Source organism: Crinia signifera, chromosome 7 (genome assembly GCF_055691185.1).
Source record: "Crinia signifera chromosome 7, ASM5569118v1, whole genome shotgun sequence".
In the NCBI taxonomy this organism is placed as follows: domain Eukaryota; kingdom Metazoa; phylum Chordata; class Amphibia; order Anura; family Myobatrachidae; genus Crinia; species Crinia signifera.
Window position 1 is genome coordinate 127,986,466 of NC_139223.1, and position 15,582 is coordinate 128,002,047.

The 15,582-nt window shown below is 44.1% G+C and overlaps 1 protein-coding gene across 2 annotated transcripts in view; it reads right to left on the minus strand.

The window, feature by feature from the left end:
• Window positions 1-15,582, minus strand: part of SPEG (striated muscle enriched protein kinase) — a 187,105-nt gene that overhangs the window by 76,903 nt on the left and 94,620 nt on the right. For both annotated transcript variants that reach the window (XM_083153761.1, XM_083153760.1), the window contains exons 12-14: window positions 7,079-7,339; window positions 4,792-4,950; window positions 3,197-3,386 (exon numbers count right to left, since the gene is read on the minus strand). In XM_083153761.1, the coding sequence (XP_083009887.1) occupies window positions 3,197-3,386; window positions 4,792-4,950; window positions 7,079-7,339 (610 nt within the window). The remainder of the gene's footprint in view (window positions 1-3,196; window positions 3,387-4,791; window positions 4,951-7,078; window positions 7,340-15,582) is intronic.

The following is a 15,582-nucleotide window of genomic DNA, read 5'->3' on the forward strand; positions in this document are numbered from 1 at the left end:
ACCTGCTCTTCCATTTCTAGTAGGTGTCCCCCAAAATTTTATTCTTGGCCCTCTTCTTTTCTATCTTTATACGTCCTCTCTGGGTGAGCTTATTTGCTCACTCGACTTCCACTATCACGTCTATGCTGATAATACTAAAATCTACCGATCCTTTCCTGATCTCTCTCCCTCTATCCTCACTCATATCTCCAACTTTCTCTCTGCTGTCTACTCTTGGATGACCCAGCGCTTTTTTAGACTTAACATTTCAAAGACTAAGCTGACCTCTTCCCACCCTCAAGCATAAAACCTGACCATCTCTCATCCTAACCTGTTTATGCTCACTTCTTCCCCTTCTGTGTCACCCCAGTCTGTCTAACCCTACCCTTTAGAATGTAAGCTCTCATGAGCAGGGCCCTCTCTCCTTATGTGCCATTCTTAGAATATATAAACCTCTGCCACCCTGATAATTGCTTCAGTGTCCTGTCCTCTGTTGCAACTATCAATATTTACCATGTACTTGTCATAAACTGTCTTGTACTGTAATTCGGTATGTGTTTTTGCGCATAACTATGCTCTGTAAAGCTCTGCGGAATTTGTGTGCGCTATATAAAAACCTGTTAATAAACAAGGTTATTATTTATTTCACTGTAGGAACCTGCTGTTTGGCCCATGCTGTGCTCTGTTTGGTCAGATGTAAGTGATGCTAATCTCCTGATGAAGGTCCATAACGGACAGAAACGTTGAGTATATCTTTATCCGTGATGTTTTTGAAGTACTAAATATACAGCTTTTTAATTGTATTTGCAAAAAACTGGAGAGTGCGTCCTTTTGTTCTATATACATGGACTCTTTTGTGTTCTGGATGTCACCCTAGGAGATGATCTTGAGTTGGATGGAGTGCGATCCTATGCTATACATATATATATATATATATATATGCACTGTAGTAAATACTGCTAATGCATGCACTGTAGAAAATACACCTTAGTCTTGTGCACTGTAAGGTAATACAGAATATTTATAATGTATATGCACAGTCTGGATCCTAATTCAGGCTTGCCTACCCTCCCGGAATGGCCGCGAGCCTCCCGGAAATCGGTCCTTCTCCCGGCCCCCCGGGAAGGTGGGCAAGTCTCCCGCATTCTGCTAATTACCCCTGATCCCCCCTTGCCCCCTGGTTTAATTACCAGCAATCGCGGGTCCGTGGAGAGGGGGCGGGGCTAAAATGCCGCGATCGCTGCATTTCGCGGCATTTAAGCCCCACCCCTCTCCGCGGCCAAATCACTGTGTTTTCTGACTAGCTGAAAATGATCAAGGGCCTTTTATGAACAAAAATAGGGGTTGTAGCCAGCACCTAATAATGTGTGGGGCGTGACCAGTGTTCTGGTTGGGTGGTCTGCTCATGGGTGTGTCTCTATTTGTGTAAACACTTTCAACTAATTATATATTACAAATCCAACACTCACAGGATGCAGGGAGATATATTACCGGGTGCCTTCCAAAGGTACACCCACAGGACGCCAATGTCCTAAGATACTTACGGGGTGAGATGGCATTCCAGTCATAAAAAAAATACTGAAAGCCAAAACTTGGTAGACAACATTTCAGCACCTTTTATGTGGTCACCTAAGTTTACCACACCATATATAAATCAGGCAACACAAGAGTAACCCCCTTATACTGTACTTGCCTCTTACACATTATGCCACATGGATTGAGCCAAAATACACACTATACCAAACGGACTGAGCCAAGCAGGGACATTGTGCGCCAAAAGCGCGCATTAAGAATTTACACCATAATGCCCATTACATGTTAAACCACATACCATAATTTCCGTTATGTATTATGCCAAACACCACAATGTCTATTCAAAATTATGCTACATAAGTGCTGCTTACCTACGTGTGCATTGCCAGGTGTTCCATGCTCATTGCCAGGGGTTCCATGCTCGTTGCCATGTGGGATTACATGCTCATTGCCAAGGGGGAATACGTGCTTGCGGTAACTGGGGGACAACCGCCGCCAAGCAGAAATTACAGCCATTGACAGCCGGGCAGAAAGCGGGAGGCTGCCCGGCTGTATTGAGAGCACTGCAGGTCCCACACCGGAAAATGCAGCTTTTTACACCAGCCTAGTCCCTGCATTTTCTGGTGCAGAAAAAGCCCCCTTAACCGGCTATATTGTTTTACCAGCTATACTGTATCTGAACCAACGGACCCATTTATATGAGACCGGTATCAAATTGGAGAACTTTTAAGTGGGCTTCAAATGATTTTGATCCCATCAAACTGGGCCATTTGGTTCCTGAGAAATCTGCCCTCAAAGAACATGAACAGCCATTAAATTACATTTAAAATATCGGTTTACCTGCAATATCTCTAGAACCAATTAACCCATATGAACCACCCTGGTATCAGATTGAAGGCCCAGCGATTTGGGTTCGAGCTTCTGTGATGCCAGGGAGGGAACTGGCAGCCGTTGGAACTGGGTGGGGGTCGTAATTAGCGGGTCCCATGTTATCCTATGGGGAAAACGTTCCCGCTTTGCCCGGCAGTATCTCCGGTTCCCGGGGGGCTAGTGACATGGGCTAGGCTCGTTGGAAAGCCCCAGTCCTCATCTACAAAGTGGGCCTGGAGCTGTAGCTCCATCAGGCCCATTGCTAATCCGGCCCTGCCCACACTGCCCATTGTACTCTATATAAACCACAGGGTGCATTGTATATAAACCACACTGCGCACTGTATATAAACCACACTGCACATATATGTAAACCCATGTTTCCTGCCCTCCTGGAAGGGCTGGGAGGCTCCTGAAAATCAGATCCCCCTCCCGGCCCCCCGGAAAGGTAGGCAACCCTCCCAGATATAGCTTCTCCCCCTTCCCCGCATCTCCCGCACGGCATCGTTAATTTCCTACAATTTGTGGCTTTTCGTGGGGAGGAGCAGGGCTAAAGATGCAAATCGCGTCATTTAGCCCTGCCCACTCCTCGAAGACCTGCAAATTGTAGGATTTGCAGTACTGGGGGGGCAGGGCTTGATGACATCTACATGTGCCCCGATGTGCTGCAGACAGTCTCCTCTCTGGGCTTCTCCAGTGGGTGTCTCAATACAAATCCTGGCTGTGACATATGCGTATTTTTACACAGCCTCTGCATACAGAATGGCAGATTCAACAGCATATATGTCAGTGCATCTCCAAATCAGAGTCCTTACATGTGTGATGAGGCAGCAAGCCTTGGCTCCTCTACATAGAGTTCTGCAGAACATTCGGCTTCCCCATGTTGGTTGCGAGCCGTGACAGTGTACTGGCCCTCATCTTCACTTGCCACGTGGGTGATCAGCAGAGTGTAGTGCCCCCGCTCCCGCTCAATATAAACCATCTCACTTTCTTCCACTTGGTTGCCTGTTAGCATTGCAAAACACAAACACAAAAATAAATTAGCTATGATCTTCTAATGACCATTAACAAGAAAAACAACAAAGTTTGCACAAGGCAACATTGGGATTTCGCATAGAGTTGGACTACTGTACTGAAAATACTTTAAACTTGAGTTAGAAAAATATATAAAAATTTGCCACACTCTACACAGGTCATGTATGGGGGAAATTTTACTAAGAAGGCCAATTACAGTCAAAAGGTTGAGTTTTTCACGTTTTTTATACCCAAATTGTGCCGGTATATTTCCTACTCTACCATCCACTAGGGCGTGGAGGGAGAATATAATAGTGTGCCGAGCGCAGCAAGGCACAGTGCCTGAAGCATGGCGAGTGCAGCACTGAAACATGAAAAACTCATGTCGACCTTTGACTGTTGACCTTCCCATTGTTGACCCAATGCTTGGGTCGACAACAACAAAAATCTGGAATTGACGTGATCTGGTGGCGCAGTAAAAATGCAATATAAATTGTGAAAGTCAACTGTTCCCACTAAAGAATTATTTGTGAAAACTGGTATTAGAACAATCAAATACGTCCCTTCAAGTCCAAAGTGAATGATTCCTCTGTTGTGAGGTGAAGAGTGTGTGAGTGTCCCACAGTGTGGTGAAGAGGAGGTAGACAATAGGAAGGTCAACATTAAAGAGGCCAATATGCGGTTTTCACTTTTTTTGTCCCGAATTTTGACCAAAGTTTTGAGAGGTCTACAGGCAGCATTGCAACCAAATTTTTTATCACTATGGCCCCGATGTACTAAGCTTGAAAAGTGATAAAATGGAGAGTGATAAACCACAAGCCAATCAGCTCCTACCTGCCATGTCACAAGCTGTGTTTGAAAAATGATAGGTAGGAGCTGATTGGTTGGTGGTTGATCACTCTCCATTTTATCACTTTTCAAGACCTATTTCAGGTGTCCTGTCGACCTTTAGTGGTTGACCTAATGTATGTCGACCTTCATAATGTGGACCCTATGACCCATACCCAATAATAATATAGTTTATTCTAGAAACTTTCTTCTGAAATAAAAGATCTGCAGCCCATCACTGGGCATCATCACAGAATAGTTCTATAACTAATAAGAAGATGTAGATATACTGGTAAAACAATATTGGTACTGCTTTAGTTTAATGTTGCACCAAGGGCCAGATGCACTAAGCTTCAAAAGTGATAATATGGAGAGTGATAAACAACCAACCAATCAGCTCCTGCCTGACATTTTTCAAACACAGCCTGTGACATGGCAGGTAGGAGCTGATTGGCTGGCTTTTTATCACTCTCCATTTTATCACTTTTGAAGCTCAGTGCATCTGGCCCCAAGTCACCAAGTTAACATTATGAACAATGATGGGCAAGTTGTAGATGACAGCACTAACCAAAATGAGTCCATGTGACAACAGGAGGTGGTGTGCCACTGATCTTACAATCCAGGCGGGCTGTGCGGCCTTCTACCACATCCCGATCCGACATCTTCCTGGTGAAGAGAGGAGCCAGTGAGGGGTGCACTGTCAGCACGGCACTGCATGTCAGCTCATCTGGCAAGAGAACATGAAGGATAGAGGGAAAATGTGAATTCAATATAGAAAGAAGTAAAACTAACGTACAACCGTGACAACCATGCTGGCAGGCCAGGAGCTAAAGAGACTAAAATCCGCTATTACAGTACCTTGTAATATACAGACATGTCACTGCCAATAACAGATCATTTACTGCTAGTGACTGATGGTCTGTATGGTTATTCCTGCACAGAGCACAATAAACAGATATGAAGGGGTACATTTACTAAGGGAGGTTTATTGAATATGGGATGTTGCCGATAGCAACCAATCTGATTCTACCTCTTTTAGAAGGTGCTAAATAATTATGTAGAATCTGATTGGTTTCTATGTGCCACATTCTATCTTTAATAGAACTCCCATCTTAGTAAATTTAACTTGAAGTGTAGGGAATGTAGGGCCAGAAGCACTGCATGAGGATCTGATGACTCCTCAGTTGTTCTTAGTGGTCCTTACACAAATGGGACTCAATGTTTCATATAGTTATACATGACCTCTAAAGGCCCATACACAATGGGAGACGACCATTGAATTATTGTGATTGGTGTGCGAGGGGGGGGGGGGGGCAGCCAGTTGTGCGGGCGGTGATTAATCCACACGCAAAGCTGCGAAATTCCCAGCTTTGAGTTGCCAGAAGAGTTCCATGGAAATCAGGTCCTACTTGTGCCTCAGACACGTCCGACTAGTGCATGGAGGCTTTTACATGTATATTGGAGATCGGCACATTCACATGGTGGCTTCCGGCACTGCACGAGCCTGGACACAATAATATAACATGTATAGTGCAGTACTGCATCCCAACAGGAGATGTCAGCCTTGTAAATTTGGGGACATTTCTATGTATGGCTTTAACATACAGTTCCCATCTGACCCCGAACCATCAGATGGACTATAATTATATTTCCTAATAAAGTGTGATACCGCCACTAATTGGATTCATACACTTTACAAATTGGCTATATTTGTCCCCTCTTGACATCTAAAAGGCTTTATGGACTTTATGTTATTATTAATATTTTTTTGCATATGTTAAAAAGGATTCCATTTATATTGCATAGTATACTGTATGCTTTGCAGTTTGATAATGAATATTGAATCATCGTTTCTGCATATTGGGGGTTGTTCTGGTTGATTTGCAATGGGGCTGCATTCATACTGTTTTTTGTATGCGCATTTCTGCACATGTGCATATGCAGGGTGTGTGCTTCCATGGCGAACAGACTGTTTGCCGGCTGCATGCAACCAGGACAGCGGGCAGGAGGAAGAGACACGCTTGGGGCAGCGTTTGGCCCCATTAGCATATGGGAATGCCCAGCGTTTCATGTGTGCTTCCATGAGAATGCTGGGCTTTGTCATGCTAATGAGGCCATGACACAAGGGCGGGGGGCGGGCAGCTGCCATCACAGGAGCCTGCCAACTCTGCCAACTAGATGCATCTCTAAATGTGGCTTGGAGTTATACCTGGATGGCAACTGGATACGTGCGCCATGGGAGTGTCATGCCAGCATTAGTATAGACCTATAGGCAGACTGTCCGTATGCAATGACCCATCTGATTTCAGGATGAGCAGGGCGGTGCAAGTCCAACTGAGTGTTGATGACTAGTTTTGCAAGAGGATGTATGGGAGTGACACAGCTGTAGAGATGGGTCCACCTCTGTATACATGCAGATTTGCATTCATATTCAAGATTCATGCAGGCTTCTCCCATCCACAGCAGTACGGCTCTGTGCAGCTTGATGAGGTCAGAGGTCACGCTGCGCAGTCCACACAGCCGCACAGCCTACCTCGTCCTGGGCATCTCCATAAGCCCTCCCACCCTCCCAGCCACTCAACATAGCTCCCGGCCACACCGCACCGCACATGTAAGTAAATATGCAGGGCGGCCTGGGTGGGTTTTTTTTATTAGGGAAGCCAATTGTGCATTTTTCAATCCCTAATTCCAGAATTGAAAAAATGCCCCTGGATTGGCATCCCTAGTTATCACAAGGTCAAAGCAAGTAGATACAGTACAAAGTAAAAGAAAGGATTCAGGGTAGCAGTTAAGAATATTTAGAAGAATAAAAAACAGAAGGGTGCAAAAGAATAATAATTTAATAAGAAAATTACCTCTTGCTGTGCTCAGTTTACAGGTGTAGACCCCGCTGTCATCTTCATGCACAGAGTTGAGGAGCAGCAGGCACTGCTTGCCATTGAAACGCATCTTACAATCCAACAGGGCCGGCTGCAGCAACTTCCCCTGGAACATCCAGTCCACATCCAGATCCGGGGGTCCCGACACCACACACTCAAACACAGCTGCCTCTCCAGCGCATACACTCACATCCTGCAAGGGGGTCACCACCTCCAAGCTGGCACTGCCAGAAGAAGCTTTGTTTGCACACGCAAAGACACAACACCAAGACACCACAACATGACACGACACGATGACCAACAAAAGGACAACACAAAGAGAGGGAAGATAAATGTTACACCCGGAAATGTTCGGAAGAAGGGGAGATGGAAGGATGAAAGGGGATGAAGGAGGAGCAGAAAGAAAACATTGAGGTTTTTACTTTAACAAGTAAAATAACTTCAAGAACATTACAATTCTCAATGCTCCAAGAATCAGTTAAACACACAGCTGGGGTAAAAATCAAATGATAAAGCAGAACATACAGACATTAAACAAATGAGGATCATGGATAACAGGACATCGCAATACTTAATTTCCAATCATTGTAACAATGGACTTTATACAGAGTGATCGCAAAACAGCAGATTCTCACTGCTAGCTGCCTGTATTTTCATGTGATTGCTTTATAATTCTACATTAAAATGAATGACAGGGAGTTTGTCAACTCTGATCCTCAGGGATAAATATACAAGTATACTTGGGCTAGATTAATCATGCTTAGCATGTAAGTGTTAAACTGCGGCTTGGGCTACGGTAAATTAGTCACATATGCTGCAATGTGCAGATGTGTGACACTTGGAATATGCATGGAAGTATGCTATTTTTCTGTGCATTTGCATTTTGAGTCATTTTAACAACTTAACTAACAACCCTGCCCCTAAGTATGTTTGAATGTGGTGAAATACACAGTGGAAACTTTATCCTAATTATTAAATCCAGAATGGCAGATGCTTATATCCTAACTTTATTAAGATAGTATAAGTAACATTTTATTTATATGTGCATAACATGTATGGCTGAACGTTTATACAGTATATCCTAGCATACAGGTTCTCAAACTCAGTCCTCAGTACCCCCCACAGTGCGTGTTTTGCAGGTCTCCTCACAGAATCACAAGTGAAATAATTAGCTCCACCTGTGGATCTTTTCAAATGTGTCAATGAGTAATAAATGCACCTGTGCACCTGCTGGGTGACCTGGGAAATGTGAGCTGTGCGGGGTCCTGAGGACCAGGTTTGAGAATCCCTACCCTTCCATATGCAATTATTTTAATATAAATATTGCATAGTTTTTTTTTTTTTTATTTCTGCATACAGCATACATTAGAATTCTGGATGCCAATTCCCAACTTTCGTAATTATTTATGTAAAAGCACCTAGAAGTTAAGGTGCCCATACACGTTACAATAATTGCATGCGTTTTGGACTACATCGCACCGCATGTAATTTGCATGGGATTTGCGTGCAATTTTGCATGCGATGCGGTGCTAGTTCAAAAAGTATGTGGGATTTGCGTGGGAGCACCCATTGCATCACACCAACAAAACTCACTGTGTATATCACCTTTATTGTGATATTAAGGTATTTAGGAAAAGGGATTACGATGTAACAATGGATTTTTTTTTTCCTATGCTCAATAGATATCTGATCGTTATGGGGTAGATGTATGAAGCAGTGATAAGGGTGGAGAAGTGATAAAGTGCTTGGCATAGGTGCCGAGTCGCGCTGCTGGGCCGCTATATTAACTTGCTAATTTGCAGCTGCAGCACCCGCATCGCCAGCCCTGCCGACTGGCAAACAGTATGCCGGGAAGAGTGTATTCCATCCGCTCTTTAGTGACCCAGTGGCTGCCACATAAAAGATGCTGCCCAGCGCCATTAACAGAGCTGACAGAAGCATCTGTGCATGGGAGTACGTACGGTTATCATAGAGAAACAGCTGCAGGTCCACAAGTTATGTGTAAAAAGGGGAACACTGTTGCCGTAATTTGAATATTGGGGACAACTGTGCTGCGTACTGGTATTATTTTGTGGCCACGCCCCTTCCCCTTGAAGCCACTCCCCTATATTTTTGGCTTGAGCACCCACCAGCAAAAACATAAATCGGCACCTATGGTGCTTGGTACTTTATCACCGGCCAATCAGCTTCTGACTTTTAAGTTACATGCTGGGTTTAAAAAGGGACAGTTAGAAGCTGATTGGCCGGTGATAAAGTACCAGGCACTGTATCACTTCTCCTCCCTTATTACTGCTTCATACATCTACCCCCACAGTCTATTGATAGATAAAGCAAGTGGACATCTCCAAGTCCCATTCAGGTGATAAATATACCAGTCTTTTGACTTTACAGCATACTATTAGGAGGGGATTCTGTTTAGTTTGCAAATGCAAACTCCTTCTTTAATAGACAAATCCATGCTGCATTGCAGGTGGGGCAGAAGTAACCTGTGCAGAGAGAGTTACACTGCAATGCTTTGGTCAGGGGCCCATAATGATGCTAAGGCGGCCCTGAAGGTATGGAAACTACTACATGTTGCATATACTGTATTTGTGCATGTTATCAATAGCATTTTATATAACACTACTTCTATTTTAGATTTAAAGAACTTTTTTTTTTTTAGTCTCCTGTGTTGTCTGAGTGACAGAGTTGACAAATACAGACACTGGTAACTTTCAGTGAACTGGTTGTACGGTAAATGGATACAATCTAACACCGGAATGACACAATGGGGACATATGGAGATAGCTTAAAAAGCAGAAGAGCTACCATATCACTTTATGTAAGACTAAATGGAATGACCAACTAATGACTGAGTATGTTAGCTACAATAGGCAATGGCCACTCAAATAAAAATATATTTTAAAATACTCTATAGCCGGATCGTTCTGAATGTGAATCTATCTGCGGTTTATACATACAGTATATCCATCATTATACATTGCTAGAAAGCCAGTCCTCCCTCCCAAGCAATATTTGATAATAATGCATCATTACAACATTATTTTACACTGTACGTATATCTTTGAGAGTTAAATATTTAATAATAATAATCCACATCAAATGTCCTGCAAATTAGGATCTGTTGAATAAGTAGAATAAATGAAGACTAACTTTTTAAGAAAAAATAAACGGTACTTGTATAATATTACGGTTTATATTTCTTTATCACAAGTGGTGTTAACTAGCTTCCCCACTTTTGGTGTTAATTAGCCAAAGACGTTGCCCCATCTATACAGCTATCGGGGAGGCCCCAGCATCCACAACCCTCCCACACATGTAACACTGCTAGCAATAACTGCATGGAAAAGGATCTCATTGCCCGTACTGCAATATGAAGGAGCTACAGTATGGATCGGCCAAGGGAAAGGGAAACCAACCAGACATACTTTATCTATAGAGTTGCATCAGTTGCTATATAAGCAACACTTAGTTCGCCCCCATTTAGAAGATTTGCTAAATCTCCCTCTTAAGCTGTGTACATACGGTACACTTATCGCTGGCAATATGGTCGCTGAGCAACCATATTGCCAGCAATTGGAGTGTACACCAGCGATAAATCGCCGGGTGCGCGCTCCCGTTTCCCGTTTTCGGAAGGGCATGCTTCTCCGACCAGCGACTTCCACTGCCTCTTCTCCCGGCAGTGTGACATTTTCATGTGCGACCATCTCTGGTTGCAGATGAAAACGGGACACTGAACAATATATTGCCAGCGATCATATTGCCCCGTGTGTACGCACCTTTAGGCACAAACAGTATTCAGGTGGCATATAGCGAGACCAGCAATGTTGCACGTGCTGCTGGCATAGCTCTAGTCACTGAGAAACATCTAAAATAGTGGGACCCTCTGTGGCGCCTTCTAAATAAAAGCTAATAGTAATATATTATTTCCGTCCTGTGCAGGTAACTTGTCCATTTTAAGGACTGTTTATAAAAAAATCCAGAAACGTGAATCCCAGAATGCAATACATAATAGGACCGGTGTTCTCTGCTAATGATGACATTTAATTGGACAACTGGGAAAAAGCCATAATGATTAATGACCACATTACAAAGGGCTGTAAAGCAGGGGTCAGGGACCTTTTATACCTTTTACCCTAAAATATATTTAGATATGCAGATGTTACCCCCTTGATTTGAAAGGAAGGAAATCATATACTGTAATTGCAATACACACTGTACCCCCACAAATTGATGATATATCCTGCTAGTACTGTACACAGCCTGGCAGCCATTGATGATGATGATTACCATGTATGTATGTACAAAATTTGTACCACACACAGCCATACATGGCAATCCTCATCATCATCATCATCATCAATGGCTGCCAGGCTGTGTGTGGTATAGCCACTGATATTGTGATGTCCAGGGAACTATTAGGGGGAAATTTACTAAAGGAAATTTGTAAAAAATAGGTGTATTTGTATCCAGAAATACACTTATTTTTGACATTTACTATCCCAAAAAGACGGCAATTCGTATTCGTATTGATAGCACATCAATACGTATACGAATTGCCGTATTTTCGGGATAGTAAATGTCAAAAATGAGTGCATTTCTGAATACAAATACACCTATTTTTTTACAAATTTCCTTTAGTAAATTTCCCCCTTAGTGTCAGTATTACAAGATGATATAGTGACAGTCTGTGTAATGTTTTTCCCTAGACTAGAGATGGGTATACCTTAACAGGAGCCTATAACCAGCAAAGAAACTTAGTGGTGCAGCGGCAGTACCGAGGTGCAGCAACTAGTCGACTCTACTGAAGATGTGGAGGTACTGGGAGGCAGGGCCTGGGGCATCACGCAGGGAGGCATGTTATACACAGGGGCCTGATGCACTGTGTCAGATCCTTGTACACTACAGTACTGTAACACACACAGCCGGGCATGCATATAGACTCTATGTATAGATTCTATATGAAATTAAATTCCTTGGGGTAATGGACGGTCGCACTGTGCGACTGTTCATTACCCACAGGAGTTTAATTTTTACCCCATTTAGGGTAATTTACCCCTGTTCCCTGGCCACTGCTCTAAAGTATAAGGTAACCTATTGTTAAATTAACAATGTCTAATACCATCATAAAAAATTACATCTGTCAGTGAAATCCAGAAATCCATAATGATATCACAATGGTTGTGTGACAAGAGACAAAAAGGGACAAGTCACAAAATCACAAGGATAATGAGACACGATCTCGTAACACTGACCAGAGACAAATACCTTGTAGGTTATAGAGGAGTAATGACTGCAAACACATAGCTGTTCCAAAACAACATTTTATTGGGCTACAAATAAAAATAAAGTATTGAGTTTAAACAAAGTCTGTTTTCTTCTTATCTGAAAAGAAATCGTAGTTTGTGAGGTACAGAATACAGCCGCTAAATTACCCTACTTCCTGTCTAGTGATTTATTCAAAATGGGTTCCTGCCTTTATTGTGGATACCTGTCAGTAACATCATTTATTTGAAGATCGGAAACAGGAAGAAAATACGTTTTTGTATGACACCCTGTATTTAGATTTAGTGACGTGGAAACACACAATGGAATCAAACTATTCAATTATTTACTACCAGTGTGTTGTGTTGGAAACAAGTACAGGTCTCCAAAATCCTATGAGATAGTAACACTAAGGATAACCTCATAGAGAGTTCCTATGCAATTACTGTACCTCCTACTATTAGGATTCTCTCAGTCCTGGTGAAGCCCAATGGAACTGTAAAATCAGCACTTTCAAAGCTAATTAGGCACCCGGACACCCTCACATCCCAACAACCCCAAATACAGTAAGTAGATTGTCTAGATTACCAAATATAGGCAGAAAACATAGCGACTACTATTATACTGTACAAATATGATGGGAATCCTGCAATGACCTGCACTGCAGTTAGACTTCGTCTCTGCCTAGTTTTAAAGGAGATTTTCACCCCAAAAATGTCACAGATGAACTGCCCTTACTTCCCCCTATTGTGCAGAATTGTGGGGCCCCATGTCTGAACTAGTCACATCAATTAGAATGTATATACAGCTCAGTGCAATATGTCAATGAAGACAACTGGATGACTGCTATGGTTCTAGTTGGGGGTACATTTGAATGAATATTTTTAATGTGACTTCTGCCGTCCTTCCTAACTTGTACACCCCAAGGCACAACTACCCGACAGACACAAGTATTGCATTTTGAAGCTATGTAGCTGACTACCTACTAACGTAATGGGCAGGGGCGTCATAAGGGCCCCTTATTTTGCAACTGACGGTGTTAAATGTGTGTAAAACATTACTTAAACAGTAGAGATGGGCCCCCTTCAGCTCTGGGCCCCATAGCAGCTGCCCCCTTGCACCTTTGGTAGTTAGGCCCTTGTAATGGAGTTTCCACAAGATGGATATAGCCATATAATGTATGTAAATGATGCAAACCTGCAATGTTTCTTATTTATGTGAATAAATGTGCACCATCTATGTTTGCCTTGTGTTTTCCAAGTGGCATGCTAACTCTTTGGTAGGATTTCCTGCCCCATGTTTTTTACAGGATGGCAGGTAGCCAGAATAAATAAGATTAAAACACTAATAATGTGGCATCATAGCCAAACCTATAACAACAGCAGAACCACTGACTGCTCTTTACTAAATTACATATTTTTCCTCCTAAACTACCACTCAATTTAGCATAATTTACAGTACACCTTAAACCAGCCATGAGAATGGTGGAACTGTCTTTATTACATGTGGTCTCATAGGAAGTACATTAGCACAACCCTTAGTTTGCTGCCTTGCAGCATTGAGGTCTTGGATTTGATTCCTACCAAGTCCAAATGGTGGAGTGTGTATGTTCTCCCGTGGGTTTTCTTTGGAGGCTTCAGTTTCCTTCTACTGTACAATCCAAAAACATACTGCACTGATAGGACCTAATGTATATGTGTGTGCGTGTGTATAAATGTGAAAGGTAATATACTGTAGATTGTAAGCTCCACTAGGGCAGGGACAGATATGAATGGGATACAGTTATAATCCCTATGGTTGTGATGCTGATGGAATCCCAGCACTGGAATTCCTATTGCCACGAGAACACCAGCGCTAGAACTCCCGGGGACGAAGAACAGGGTTGCATGCCATGATACATTGCATGTGAAAGGACTGCATGCGATGTATTGCGATCCTGCCGCCCGGAAAGGTCCTGGGTGACTCAAAGGGGGTCCGATGCAGGGCCGTCTTTCCCATTGGGCTGAATGGGCAGTTGCCCAGGGGCCCTTTGACCTAAGGGCCCACCCCAATGGGGAAGACAGCACTGCACGAACACCCACACCAGCTGGAGGTGGCAGCTAGGGGCAGTCCTGTCAGTCATCCGCCTGCTCTCCATCAAGCCCGGTGCAGCCTCCAGCAGTGCCCACCCGCACACCCCCTCTCCGCTGGATAGGCTGCATCAGCTGACGGATGCGCGCTCCGGCCAATCACAGCATTGCAGCCTCCCGGGTACCTGGGGGAAGTGGTGCTCCGGCTAGCTGGGATATGGGGGGGGCATCCTGTGCGCAGGCTGCCTGACAAACGGGCGTAGCGGAGTGGTGTACTGTGCTCCATCTGCCTGCCTGACAGCAGCTGGACAGTGTCCCGCTATTTGCCAGGTCGGTGGGACACTGAAACTGGCCGGATGCAGTGTCCAGTGGACACTGATTGGATAAATTCTCTCACCCAATCAGCATCCGGGCCAGTCTTTTCAAAATCAGCAGCGCTTCCCACCGACCCAGCAAATAGCGCTACAACTCCCAGACGCCGCTGCTCAGACCCTACTGCCCATAGGTATGTGGGGGGTTGTATGTGAGGGGTGCCGTATGTGAGGGGGGCCCACACTACTGTTCTGCCCAGGGGCCCCTGACAATGTTAAGACGGCCCTGGTCCGATGGCCATACACTGATGTGATACATCGCAGTAGTGTATGGCCAACCTAAGTATGCCGGTACGGGTTAAGGTTAGACGAGGGAGGGGAGTGTTTACTGTTTAGGCACAAGGTGGGATTTAGGATTAACCGGCTGCAGGGAGGGGGGTTAGGTTTAGGCTGCAGAGCAGGGGTGGTAAGGTTTAGGCAGGGGGGTATGAGGTTCCAAGTTACGGCACTGGGGGTGGGGGGGGGATTAGGGTTACGCTGCAGGGAGAGGAGGGTTAAGGTTAGACTGTAAGCAGGGAGGGTGAGGGTAAGGTGCCTAGGGCTAAAGGGCTAGGGCACTGATGGAGCCCCTGTCAGGATACTTTGTATCAGGATGCTGGTGTCACTGTTTTTACTGCTGGCATCCCCACCCCTGGGATCGCGTATGTATCCCATGTGAATGACTAGTCTCTACAGAGTGCTGTGGAATGTGTGTGAGCTACATAAATAACTGTAAGATAATAATCAGCAGCACTGTGTCACCGTGTGGCCGTACAAACCCAGCTTACCATAACAG